At 33.8% G+C, this 14,779-nt stretch overlaps 1 protein-coding gene across 2 annotated transcripts; it reads right to left on the reverse strand.

Annotated features, from left to right (window-relative positions):
- Window positions 1-8,638: 8,638 nt before the first annotated feature.
- LOC123688909 (estradiol 17-beta-dehydrogenase 11-like) lies at window positions 8,639-13,841 on the reverse strand. 2 transcript variants are annotated; one of them, XM_045627657.1, is made up of 6 exons: window positions 13,506-13,841; window positions 13,020-13,179; window positions 11,728-11,882; window positions 10,663-10,840; window positions 9,201-9,571; window positions 8,639-8,739 (listed from the first exon to the last, which is right to left on the reverse strand). In XM_045627657.1, exons 1-6 carry the CDS (start codon window positions 13,556-13,558, stop codon window positions 8,658-8,660), a joined length of 999 nt encoding a protein of 332 aa, XP_045483613.1. In that variant the 5' UTR covers window positions 13,559-13,841; the 3' UTR covers window positions 8,639-8,657. The 2 variants fall into 2 exon arrangements, with proteins under 2 accessions (XP_045483613.1, XP_045483614.1); XM_045627658.1 differs by lacking the exon at window positions 13,506-13,841 and adding an exon at window positions 13,262-13,422.
- Between the last annotated feature and the right edge of the window lie 938 nt (window positions 13,842-14,779).

The raw sequence follows: 14,779 nt of genomic DNA on the forward strand, positions 1-14,779 counted from the left end.
AAGAAGAAACCAAATAAACTGCTCGTCAAAAGTGAAGGATATTGATATTGATGAACATAAGCAACTTTTCTAGAAGAAGCTGAAATGTGATGGTGGATAGAGTATGTCTGTTGCAGAAATATATACTGAAAAGTACATTCGGAAAAATAGGATATTTAACGTTATTTCGATATTATCGAATTAACGAGTGTTTTCTTTCAATGGCTGAGTGGGGATGGCCATAGGCTTGGTAGACAGGCAATCAGTCGAATTAGTAGCTATCCAACCGTGGGACTATTATTATTCACTGGAATAACACTGAAAACCCGATCTTTACAAATACATTCTCCAAACCTGTACAGCGGACATCAGCTTCCATTCAAGGAATCCTTTCAGAATTACAGATTTCATATTAATTCGAATTTAAAATGTAGATAGTGGTCATAATTTGTAATACTTTTGTTGATACAACTCATTGAATAGATTCAAAATGATATATCTCTTGCGTCCAAGGGCCATGAAGTAAACAGATTCTATCCGAGGGAATGATGTACTCATTAGAAAAAAAGCAATGAAATCAAAATGGGAGATTTTTTATCATTTCAAAAACGTGAGTTCTTCCTGTATCTTTTTTATCTATTAATAGTAGATTATTCAACGAGCGGTAATGTAGGTAATAACTCACGCAGATGAAGTTTGCAGCACGAGCCGCAGGCGAGTGCTGTAATTCATCAAGTGAGTTATGACCATTACCGTAAGTTGAATACTATACTTTATTTACGACTATATCAATAAATACTAAGAAAAAAATACAGACTTAGAATATGGACAGAAGGAACGGGAAATAAAAATATGTGCTAGATCCCGAGTACAAGAGAGATGGAAACTTAGTGTCACCAATCACAATCGAACTAGCTTCGACTATCTCGAATCCAGTACTGAGTACAGACATTTAACTATATGGAAAAACCTTAATAGTCGCCTATAAGAATGCATTAAAATATACCAAAAAACATTCCCCGTAAACGATGACTTAATGATCTTACTGCTACACCAATCTTGAAGATTTTTTCCAACTTTATATTTTTTTCGGGCAAATAATTCTGTATGGTGACATTAGCTGTTTGTCTTTTGGAAATGTATACCTATATAATATTCCATCTTCACTATTGGAATTAATCGTTTTCAGCAAAACATTCACAATCATTAGATATCAACTAAATTGGAAAACGTGAAAATTATTAAAGTGATATTCCCTCGGACATTCCTCCTCTCAATAACAATAATGTAATGTTCCCATTAGGCCAATCGAATAGAAGCAGGGAAGTATAGAAGTACAGATCCATATTTTCCAATTTATTATAGTGAGTTATTATAACTCACGCTGTTTGTTAATAGATACTATTAATTGCTCAAAAGCAGTTGAATAATGAATATATAATTCGATAGGAGTAGATAAAATATTTTCCCTCAGACACCGACAACAGTATTCGTCTATCTAATATAGAAATACGTTCAATGCCAATTCCGTATCTTCCAGCTGGAAATACAACAGGAATTGTGCGATCGCTGAAAACGTTGCTTATTCCTGCGTCTAACCAGGAGAGCTTGGAGTGGATAACGTGAACTTACAGCTTTCTGGCTTATATTACGTTAATTAGAGGCGAATTTTGAGGATCGTGGCTAGAAGAGGGATGGAACGAACCGGAAGTATGGTGCAAACCGTTTAACGGCCGGAACTTTGAGCCCTCGACGAAGAGGAATATTGAAAATTCGTCACGTGACAACCGGGCGCAGGAATTGCGTCCCAGCGAGCGGAATTGGCAATATCGGGACAATTTGGGGGAGTCTGAGATAACAGTCCTTGGGGAATTCGGGAAGCGGATATATTTTCGTATTAATTGCGAGAAATGAGCGTCGAAATTCGCCATCTGGTACTGAAACAACTCACCTAATTCACCAAGTATATATTTCGTTGTAATTTCGAGACGAGAGGGGTAATCTACGAAAGTTTGGCATTTTTTAGATATTCACAGTTTTTATTGAAAAATACAACTTATTTATGCTATAAGGGAATATTTTAAATAAAAAATTCGAGCCACTGAATTGGCGTCAGAAGATTAGGTAATTTTTTTTCATTGAATTTTATGTAATTCTAATGACGCTATCGACACGAAATTTTTCACGAATATTGAAATTGTTATTATAAATATAACACGAACTGAAAGAGAATTAAAGAATTGAATCAAACAAACTCTACTCTGAAAACAAAGGTATATACAATAGCATTATACAGGGTGGCCATTTGAAAACGAAACAGACGAGATTACAGACGAAATAAAGTTTTTCGATAGAAATGCTCGGACAGGTCGATTTCTGTTTCGAGGGGAACAACTTAAGATGTAGGTTACAGACGCATCAACCCTTGCTGCTACAACCCCCACCCCCAATTTTTGAATAGGGAAGATGGGGTGAGTACCTCAATTTAAAGGTATTTTTATACTGATTTCAGCACAGTAATTGTTTTTTCATTTTATGCATTAGTTCTCGAAATATTCATGCGTTAGTTAGTTAGGAAGGAAGCCACAGTCATGGTTGTTTTGAAGCTCAAAATGTCGATTTTTCACAAAACACTACAAGTGCCATGAAAACACTACTTCATTTACAAATACTTAGTTGAGAATATTTCGAGAACTAATGCATAAAATGAAAAAACAATTACTGTGCTGAAATCAGTATAAAAATACCTTTCAAATGAGGTATCACTCACCCCATCTTCCCTATTCAAAATTTGGGGGTGACGGTTGTAGTAGCAAGGGTTGAAGCGCTATGCGTCCGTAACCTACATCTTAAGTTGTCCCCCTCGAAACAGAAATCGACCTGTACGAGCATTTCTATCGAAAAACTTTATTTCGTCTGTAATCTCGTCTGTTTCGTTTTCAAATGGCCACCCTGTATAATGTTCAGATAAACTTAACTAGCTTAGATATTTGAGAACAAAAAAGTGGCGACACGAGTAGTCTCATTTTTGATCGGCTGCCGGTTTTTTAGCCAAAAAAAATGGCGGTTTTATTTACATTCTCTGTTTACTTGATTCATTTACGTTTCTAAAAAAATAAAGTTTATCCGATGAAAAAAGGTCTGGTGCCTTTTCGTTCTATTAAAAATTAATTGAAAGCCTCAAAAAAAAGAGAAAACATAGTAGGTAAATCACTTGTTGGCAACTTAAAAAACGCGTTTTTCAAATAGTAGCAATTTCAATTTGCACAAAAGTTTTTTTTATATTTAAATTAACGTGGTTCAGCCGCTAGGCCATTCACACAAGGTACAATGTACTTAACCTCTAGGCATAACAAATAATACAGTTCATAAAATATTCACAAAAAAAAAAGGAAACATTGAACTAAAATGATATCAATCAAATTCGATTGTACAGTTGACAATCTTTTAGAAATTGAATTGATGCTTCGATTTGAGTTTTCGAGGTGAGATTGTCTCTTAGATCTTTTAGTCCTAATTGATGACGGAGTTCACCATAATGTGGACATCGAGATAGAAGGTGTTCTACATTTAAAAAGGTGTCACAACAGAAATCGCACATAGGAGGTACATCTGATGACATCAATTAGCCGTGTGTCAGCCTGGTATGTGTTATTCTTAATCTCCTCATAACTATTTGGTCTTTTCTATTGACACTGATTTTTATCGGGGAATCGATGTCAGGTTGAATTGCATGTAGCTCGTTATTGCTACAATTCCATTTGGTTTGCCAGTCTTGAAGGGATTTCAACTTAATTGTCACCTTTAGGTCTGAGTGAATCTGAAAATTTGTGATGGGAAGATCCGAGGATCGTGCCTGTTTCGCAGATTGGTCTGCAGCTTCATTTCCTTATATGGGATGGTATCCAAATTATGGTCGTAGAGATGTCTTTGTTGGTTTTGAGTATATGACATCGTTCATGAATATTTTGTATTAGTAAAAGTTTAATTCTCTTTGTGATGTGAATGTATCATTCAATAGAAGCCTAAGGCCCAGTTTCACCAAATGCTTTAATCTTGACTTAGCTCTTAAGTGAGGCCTTAGATCACGATTAATGTAATGTAGCGTTTCACCACACTCCAAAGCGCCATTTAATCGACCAATCGCGATTTAGCACTAATCGGCCATTTTTGGAGGATTATAACCTTTCAAGTTGAGATTAATAATTATTTATCAGTATGGAACTCTTGTCTATGTAATTATTTTTCCGGAAATTTCTAATTTTTGGGTCAATTTTATCAAAATATGACTATATGTATAGGCTCAATATTTCCCATTTAAAATACACGTAAACTTTGTTTTTGTGTTTTATGAAATTTATTGCAAAGAATAATTTATTGATATGTTTGATTGAAATATTATTTAAGAAGCAGTTAAACTTGTTAATAAAGATAAATAAGTTAATAAAATTACTTATATAGTTTTTTTTCCAGAATGTGTGGTTTTGTGAAATGGGATAATTTCTTTCTAACTTCTGCAAGTTTCCGACATTTCGAAGCACAGCACTCGACATTTTCGGCAAAAATTAACTTTGCTTTTTGTTTACAAGATGACAAATGATTTGAAATGTTATGAGTTATGAATGAATGACACCTGACACCTAGCGTCAATGGTGGTCATCACTGATAATACGATACAGAACACTATATAACTTTTTGTTCACAACGTTGCCAAATGGTTTGACTATTTAATCGCGATTTGGTTAATCGCGATCATCTTCGGACGGGTTGATGCATGGTGAAACAGAAAACACTGTTAAGCCTGCTTTAGTAACAAGCGGAGTTTAATCAATCTGGGATCGAGTGCTGTTTGGTGAAACTGGGCCTAAGAATCTAGAAGATTATTTCCATAATAAAACTGCAATACATTACTATAAATAAAACAATTCATGATGTGGATGTTCTATAACGTCCTTACAACAATTGGCCAGTAAGTATTGGGAAAAAAATTGATTTATTTAATTATTATAGACTATAGTCTTTTCATTAAGTTTTCCATTTTAGAATATTTCGAACAGAAAAATCAAGATGGCGAAATATTTGGAAAAGTAATTTCTCAGAAACGCACTGTAACTCGAGAAAGAAGCAAGATATCTATGATCTGCTTTCTGTTATTTTATCATTTCGGAAAAAAGATCCTTAAATATTTTTTTTTCAAGTCCTTTAATTCTCGAGATGATTTCAGTGAGCATCGACATCAAGACACCCTGTACTCGATAAAGGCATTGGAAACTAAGCAATTAAATTGTAATAACAGACTAATGAAAAACATTAAAAACCAAATGTCCTTCTTGCTTTTATTTTCAGAATAATCATTTCATTTTGAGAGATCAGAACTGATCGGATACCAAATGTCAAAGATAATTCCCCGAAAAATATCCATTTCCGATAAACAATAGAAAATTATCAGGGATGATAGGGGCAAAATCCTTCCACAGCGAAAATATCACGTAATTACTGTAGACTCGGTAATGAACTCATTGAAATTGGACTGACAATGAAGTTTTCTGAGCCATATTATTTCCTCTATAGAATAACGACGAGCAAATAGTCTCCAGTGTCGTTCACGGTCTAATAATTGAATTAATTCGAGTTTGATCTCTTAGATTATTGTTTGTTTCGTTTTGATATTATACTGTTTGAAGTCGATATGAATTTCTCGAATTATTGAATTTTGGTCTGCCATTGGAATGGCAGTTAGTGTCCATCGAAATGAAAATTAATATATTAAGTGTAATAAAAATAAATCCATTATTTATCTAATAGATGGCTTTAGTTATCTGTTTATTTATTTAGCGTATGGCATACATGGGTAGTTATCTGTATCTCGCATTGTATCAGTCAAATCGAGATCCTCTAGATGGCGTTAGAAAGATGAGATTTCGTACTAAAAAAACTTTCGTGACAGTTCTGTGATTAATTGGCTCAGTTCAGTTTGAGCGCGCGTCGAAGATGGACACTAGCAAAGAGTAAATCCGCTATATTTAGTTTTTCTTTGATAAAGACGAAAATGTAATCCAGGCCGCTGAATAGTGTTTATGGTTCTGATACTGTTACAGCCAATCACGCGCAATTTTGGTTCACTCGATTAATTTCGATGTGAAAAATGCACTAGGCACTGGAAGGCCAATTGTCTAAAATCTTGATAAAATCATGGACATTGTCGAGTCCGACCATCATGTAAGCACTGTTTCGATTTCCCAAGAGCTAAAAAATGCACAAAAAATCATTCGAAATCATTTGCATGAGGCTCAGAGGCTGATCTAAATAAGAAGGTCGATGCAAAAAACTCATGCATGGAATCTGGGAATCGCTGCTGAATCGCAACAGAATCGACCCATTTTTGAAGCAGTTAGTGACTGATGATGAAAATTGGATCACTTACGACAACGTCAAGTGAAAACGGTCGTGGTCGAAACGCGGTGAGCCGGCGGAAACGGAAGCCAAGCTAGGATTGACGGCCAGGAAGATTTTGCTTTATGTTTGGTGGGATTGGCAGGGATTTATCTACTATGAGCTGCTCCCTTACGCCACAACTGTTGACTCGGAACTGTACTGTTAACAATTGGACCGTCTGAAGTGAGCAATTTACTGCTGGAGGAAACAATTTATGACTTTTTTGGTGTTTCTGCGTTATACACCTATTTTTTATATGTGTATAAATATACTCGTATATCCATGTGTTTATATTGAGATTTCAGACTTGCCATGTAATTATTGATGGTGCATTGTTTAGATTGTAACTTTGGTACAAGTCATAATAAATGTAAAAAAGAATTATTCACAAAACTGTCGGAAAAGTTTTTATTACACCTAATACTTCTTCAAGGGCGCATGAATTAACGAGATATTTTCTTGAATTTCTCATTGATAGATTTTTTCCTTTGTATTTTTGGATTCCACACATTCCAAAAAGTGAAAAGTGATAATATATAAATTAGTTTTCTCTCGAATGTTTTCCACGGTTAATTATTGTAAATGGAAACAAAACTACAAGCTTCATTACATTTTTGGGTGTTGGATCAACATCGTTAGATCCAAGACATTAAAGGCATAAATCATGTATTCTACCAATAATTTTTCCAATCCAACACTAATTCAATAAACTGAAAATATTCCACTATTCTCGATCCAGCTCCAAAGGAAACGGCAAAATGAAAAAAGTTTCAGTTAACGACTTGTTTCCAGTGTTTTTTCCAACTCATGAATTCTAGTCCCTTCTTATATATACTGATTTTATAGCGAGATGAAATTTGCCGACCATATTATTGGAAAAATGATCTGAAATAGATTTCCTATGAGATTTTCCGCAAATTGAATTTACTAGAAAGTTTTGTATAACAAGAGAAGGCTTTATATCGAACATGGGGGGATTTTATATTGAATTAGGTAAAATAAATTGATATCTTCAGCACTTTAATGTTCGAAAACCAACAAAAAAAAAACTTTTTGCATAAGATGTTTCAAATATTATACGTATAGCCTCGTAGATAATTGAAAATTCATCTACTCTTGATAATAGTTTTCCGTTCGATTATATTCCATTATGGACATCAAAATTGCAAATTAATATTTAATGAATGAAAAAATGAGCAGAAATAGATAAAGAAAATAGTTATGTTATGTCAACATTCTTCCATACTATCTGAAACGTTGACTTGGTTAAAGATTTCCTTATAACAGGAAGTTCATCGTTGGAAGTAATGAACCAATAAGTAACGTAAATTGAGAGACAATTCAACTGAGATATGAGTACAAGCTGCGACAAAAATTACTGATTGTCCTGCAAAAAATGGATTGTTTCATTAATCTGAACGAGTTTCGAAAGCTTTCCAATTTGAAAAAAAATTATAACTGCTAATTGAATCCTGAAAGTCCTCTATCTGGGTCCTGAGCAGAATTCGTGAACTGCAGGTGGACGTGATTTGACTTTATCCATTTAAGGAATTTTCATTCCTGAAAGTCCTGAATTATCGTTTCAATTCTCAGTGCAGTAAAGATTTCTAAATAATGAATTGATTTCGTTGTTTCGACTCAAATGATAAATTGTTTTCTCTTATCTCTTATTATGGGGCTAATCTGTTCATTCTGCCACATCTTGTAGAAAAAATCGTGCGAGAATATCTATGATTTACACAGATTTTATGGTTTATTTTATTATCATAAGTTGGTACTCGGAACTATCCTGCCACCTATTTATCAAATTTGTGATACAGAAAACTGTTCTGCCAATCCATATTTTACAGTGCAAAAATCACTAAACGATATTTATTGGAATATTCCATTGAATTCAATTCATTGTATTAGAGGAAATAATGTATAATACAGAACTAGAAGGCTCATTCTATCACACGTTCATTCAAAAACTCGACACTTCGGGGATCGTTTTGGAGTTTAAAACTCGTGGAAAACATGCACCTTTGGCTGAATCTTTATTATTTCAATCCAATTTAAAGCATCAAAAGCTGTTGAAGTTACCTTCACCAAATTCTCGTCATAATTTCGTCTTTTGTGTTGAGAATGCTTACTTCAGCAAACTCCTCCATTTTCTACACGAAGAAATGTATGTTGACCATCCTTCTCGTAAAAATTAATGATAAATAATTAAATAATGAAATGCAACATTAAAAATCTTTATTTCAGAAACTATCAATTGGATCAGGCTCTACACCAGCATCAAGTAGATCTATAAGACGTTTAATTGCTTTTCTCGGGAGGATTCTGAAACAAACAAATATTCTCATACAACTACTTTTCAGTGAATAAATTCATGAATAGAAAGAAAAATATGATATTTCTTTAGTAATACTGCAAAGAATTCCTTTGAGTTAAGTACGACATTAAATTTGTAGAGTTTATATTATTGTAAGGGTGAAAAATGCAGTTTTTTTCTTGAAAAATATTTTTTTTGAGATACAAGTTGGTTGAAGCACAGAATAAAATAATTCCAAAAGAAATTGTTTTCAAAAATAAGATGAAAAAGTATTTTTAGTTACGATATTTTTGTTTTTTCAATTGAGATTACTTTTGATCTAGAAATATGCTGCTTGCAAATGCTAAGAATATTAATGTTTACGGAAGATGCATATTTTCTCTATCACTTGAATATTTTTTCTTATTTCAAGGAATAGCGGCATTTTCATTTGGTCGAAATATTTGTAATTTCCAAATCATGTTCTCACCTCACCACGTTGTTCACTACCCTCCAAATTCCTGGAATGGAAACCTCCTCCATTTCTGTCCGTTGGGCCGCTATGATACCTTCAGCAACATCCTCGGGTTCCAACATCTTCAGAAAATGTTGAAACCTGCTCCTTGAAACCTTTATCATACCTGTGTTCACCATGTAAGGATAAATAACTGTTGTTTTAACTTTATTGCTCTTGTCTGCCCTTATTTCTTCTCGTAATGCCTCCATTATACCTCGAACAGCATATTTTGAGCAAGAATAAGGCAGCATATTTCGACTAGCGTAGAGACCAGTTACTGAAGAAATACCCACGATATGTCCATAGCTGTTTTTTACCATGATGGGGAAATAAACATGTATCAACTGCAAAAAAAAAAATGTCCAGGTGAGTAAAGGGTGTTTTTTTTTCGAGGTATATAACTTTAAGTAGGCATTACTGTTCAAAATGGCGACCGATTTGACAGCTGTCAAGTGATTTATTCTCAGTTTAGTTTAGCAATTCATCATGAATAGACTCACGCCTGAACAACACTTGCAAATAGTGCAATTTTATCTCGAAAATAATGGTTCTGTGCGGAATACGTATAGCGCACTACGTCCATTTTATTTTGCTTAGCGATGAAACGCACTTCTGATTAAATGGCTACGTCAACAAACAAAACTCCGTTACATCCAGAAAAACTGACTGTTTTGTGCGCTTTATGGGCTGATGGAATCATTGGTCCGTACTTCTTCAAAAACGATGATGGCCAGAACGTTACAGTCAATAGTTATCGGTATAGAGCCATGATTACTAACTTTTTCATTCCTGAATTGAACAACCATGATGTCCGGGAGCTGTGGTTCCAACAAGACGGCGCAACATGTCACACAGCTCGTGCCACAATCGATTTATTGAAAGACACGTTTGGTGACCGCCTAATTTCACGTTTTGGACCTGTGAATTGGCCTCCAAGATCTTGTGATTTAACACCGCTAGACTACTTTCTGTGGGGTTATGTAAAGTCATTGGTCTATGCGGATAAGCCACAAACCCTTGACCATTTGGAAGACAACATTCGTCGTGTTATTGCCGATAAACGGCCACAAATGTTGGAAAAAGTCATCGAAAATTGGACGTCCATATTGGACTACATCCGAGCCAGCCGTGGCTATTATATGCCAGAAATCATATTTAAAATGTAATGCCACAAGATTATCTTGCGGATAAATAAAATTCATGTTAATCGAATAATCCATCGTTGTTTTATTGCAATTTAAAGTTCTATAGCTCTAAAAAAAACACCCTTTATATCATATATCCAACGAAACTTAACACCTCGATTGCCCGACTTTAAAATGAACATGTGGAAAATCGCTCGGAGATGGTAAATGAAAAAATGTATTTGATCACAGTTCTCTATGTTTGAATTTGATGTACAACTTGAAGAATCAGTCTGTATCACTTTACTTACCCATAAAAGTTGCATTACGTTGGTATCTATGATCTTCTTCATTTCCATTGGAGTGTAATCCTGTACCTGGCGACAGTAAAGAATTCCTGCGTTAGCTATAAGTATTGTTACATCGCCAACTTCTTCGCTAACTTTCTTGGCAGTTGCCTTGATGTCCTCCAAATTTGAGACGTCACATCTAAGGAAATAAATTGTCTTTTGTTTATATTACAACCACTGAATCCAGTTCAAAAGGGGCATCATTAGTAAATTGAATAAAAATAGAGATCTACCTGATGATGCAATTGAAATGTTCTATAACTAATTGATGCAGAAAGACAACACAATTCCCGAATAACTGTTGAATTTCAGTATCATCATTGAAAATAACTAAATGAACCGTTAAAAATATTTGTTTTTCATTTAGTTTATATTACGCGAATAATTTTTAGAGTAGGATCAGATCGCGAATGCAAATGCCAAGCTACTCTAATCCAGTTCATCACTTCTGATCTGGATGAATCTGTTTGTGTGTTTGATCGCCTGTACCATGTCATTCTTTTAAGGAATATCTCTTCTTGTGTGCTGACTCAGTTTGTGCATTTTTCGAAGTCTTATCTTACGAACAGACTTTTGGTTCAGTGTTTCTGTTTTAGATCGGCTGGTGTTCCGTAAGGGTCTCTACTTGGTCCTCTGTTTTTATCATTTTCTCAAATGATATTTGTTTATATTTGTCAAGTTTTTCCCTACTTCCTGTAGATGACTGTAAATTGTTTCGTCGAATTAGGTCTGTCAAGGATAACTGATATCTTTAGCGAATATCAATCAAGATTGGATCGTTGATATGGTGGGAACATTACAAAGTGTAATGTGATGAAGTTCAGCCGTAAAAAAAAAGAGAAGAGGAGAATCTATGGTGAAATACATACAAGTGATCTTCAATGGCGCATCATAAACGAGCCTTCAAAAGCTCCTACTGCAAAATCAGTGCTTTGTTTGAATTTTATTTTATCGATTATGTATCATTATCACATCACAACTTCTACAATAATTTTTAATTGGTATCAAGGTGATAATTGAACTTACGTATATGGATGACCCCTTTTTCCATATTTCTCATTGATTTCTTTGAAGGTGTTTTCATTATTTTCTTTATTGAAATCCCAACCAACTACTATTGCTCCAGCTTGTGCATATTTGAAGGCCAGTTCTTTACCAATACCATGACCAGTTCCTGTTATCTAGAGATAAAAAATTCAACTGAAGAAATGAAAGGAATCCTTTTCTCTCATTAAAAAATTATATCGAGGATTTGATAATCAGGAGTGTAGGTTCTATTATTACTCTTAAAGAATACCACAACATCAAAATAATTTGTATTACCTACATTCAGAAGAAATATGACTTTGCTGTGAAAAATATTGTACTGGGTAAATTTATCACATTACACCTTTTCATCTCCATGTGAATTATTCTGAGTGTTCCTTTTTATCATATTTATCACTCGATTTTCACTCTCCAAAATACATAGATTCACTTGTCACATCGATTCGGTAATTTTTGCAAATTATTCTATCTAATATTATCACAAAAAAGCTTTGGAGGACGGACAGATATTTGGGCGGTTGTTCCCCGAACAGATAGCTCATTTACTCTCGATGTCTGATTTTCGAATTTTCTACTAGAAATGGTCTTAAACGATAAGGCTCGACAAATTCTTCCTCAAATTTGATGTTGTCCGCCCGTAAACACGAAACTTTCAAACAAAACAACCTACCAGCTTGAAGGGTAGGATCGGATCTCGAATGCCGCTGATAAGTTCGTGAATGGGCATAATCTAACTAGGGGTTCCGTACATATGCTCTTTTGATATTTTGTTTTCCTGGTAATTTCAAATCTGCAAATTCGATCTAGATGAAAATTTGAATTCGAACGTAACACAATAATTTATAGCTTCGTGCATGTTGATCGCGTAACCAGAATCATATAAAGTTAAAAGAAAAACTATCAACAGGATTGAGTTTTAAGGTGTATAAAATAATAATTTCGAGTTCACCATAAAATTTGATTGCGTCATCAGAACCTTTGAAAATTCAAGCTTAAAAGCCTCTGAGGCCAAGTGAGTTTTTTTCTTGACTAATAATAAATAAAACAGTAGAAAGCTATAAACCCAGAATATATTTTTACACAGCAGGAAATACTTGAAAGCAACACTCTGGGAGTTTTCAAGTCTCAATTCTGAATGATTACTAGGTACATAGCAAAAACATTCTTTATTCAAATTTAACAAAAATAACTTTCAGTCCTTGAAAAATTGAAAAAATCAAACTTATTACAATTAACAATTATCTGAGTTAATGATTTTCAAAATGACTCACCAGTACTATTTCTTTTTCAACAGATTTTAGCTGTCTCGGAAAAAAAAATCTGAAGACATCCTCGCACAGATAGTAAATCATTTGTAAAAACCATCTCAAAATGTATAATGTTATCTCAATACCTTGGAAGAATTTTTCCCATGGGTGGGTTTTATGTTTCCTAAAAGAAAATTTCAAATTATTCTCATGATTACTATACTTTCCTACCAATTTTTTCTATAGTTTTACCAATATCTACCAACATTGCTTTCATTTTAATTGAAATTTTCAAATTATCCACTAAATATTTATCGAATCACATAAATTATTCTTCAGGATATATTATTTTTTATTCTTGCTTGTGATCGTCATGGTACTATGCTACTATCAGAGTGTTAAATTTGTGGAAGGTCGAGTGGATTTGATTTCGAACCGTAACCACATTCTCATGGCAAACTAGACAGAAATATACCCATTTTAATTATGTAATAAATATTAACGACTCACTTTGTTTTCAGATCTGAATGCATTGATTCCCTTGATTCCTGATCGATAGCCATTGCAAATTAATATTTTCTTTAAAAGCTTAGGTACCTATAGAACAAAACACAAGCTGTTTTTCAATACGTGCACGACAACCTCTTGTTAAAGATAAATAAATCTTATCTGTTCATTAAAAACACAGATAATCCATATCTAGAAATCATTTTCAATTCCTCCCGATTGTGCGATGGTATTAAAAAGAATATAATGGAAATAACAATGGGCTTTTTTAACTTGATCACTGAATTGGTGATTTCTACAGCGAAGGCAGGTTGGTAACTGATTTGATCCAGGGACCAGGGACACCTGCATTCTGAAACGAATGTGGAAAACATAACATTCATTCATTCATTGGTTGGGAGGAATTAAGGTTAGGTATTTTTTTACGTTTATGGGCATGTTACATAAAGTAAGAATGTAATTTAGTATTATAAGATACATATCGTCCTTATAGTTCAGGAGGAATTTGAATTTGAATTAGAAGCTATATTTTTTATTATTTCAGTCGATTCTACGTACAAAAATAGTGGGGGTTACTTCAGCAAACCCTATACCTAAAATGAATACTTCAAGTGTTATCGGGGAAGAACTTCAATTGAGGAAAAACCGCTATTTATAACTGTGGGAATAACTGTTTGTTACTTCCGTAAAACACAGAAAGAAAATAAAATTCGATGTTTGGATAACTAAATTTTACATTTCATGAATTTTAATTAATTTTTCGTTGATATTGTTGAGAAATCCATAAACCAATACAATTTTCAATTACGAATAATTCATTACAATTCTTGATATGTCAAATTTAGTTATGGAAACATCGAATTTTATTTTCTTTCTGTGTTTTACGGAAGTAACAAACAGTTATTCCCACAGTTATAAATAGCGGTTTTTCCTCATTTAAAGTTCTTCCCCGATAACTCTTGAAGTATTCATTTTAGGTATAGGGTTTGCTGAAGTAACCCCCACTATTTTTGTACGTTGAATCGACTGAAATAATAAAAAATATAGGTTCTAATTTGAAAATCTTGAGTTTTGATGAATTTGAGTTGTCCAAGTTCATGATCCTCTTATAAACACCCTGTACATTTTTGGTCCAAGCCGAAAACAGTCTTATAATACTACGTATTTGCGTAAACGAAACAAAAGAAATTTTTTTCGAAAAAGGCTTTTTCTGCTGAAATATTCAAAAAAATGTGAGTCCTCATCGCCACTTTTTTTTCATAAGAATCCCAATAACT

Source organism: Harmonia axyridis, chromosome 1, assembly GCF_914767665.1.
Source record: "Harmonia axyridis chromosome 1, icHarAxyr1.1, whole genome shotgun sequence".
Lineage (NCBI taxonomy): Eukaryota > Metazoa > Arthropoda > Insecta > Coleoptera > Coccinellidae > Harmonia > Harmonia axyridis.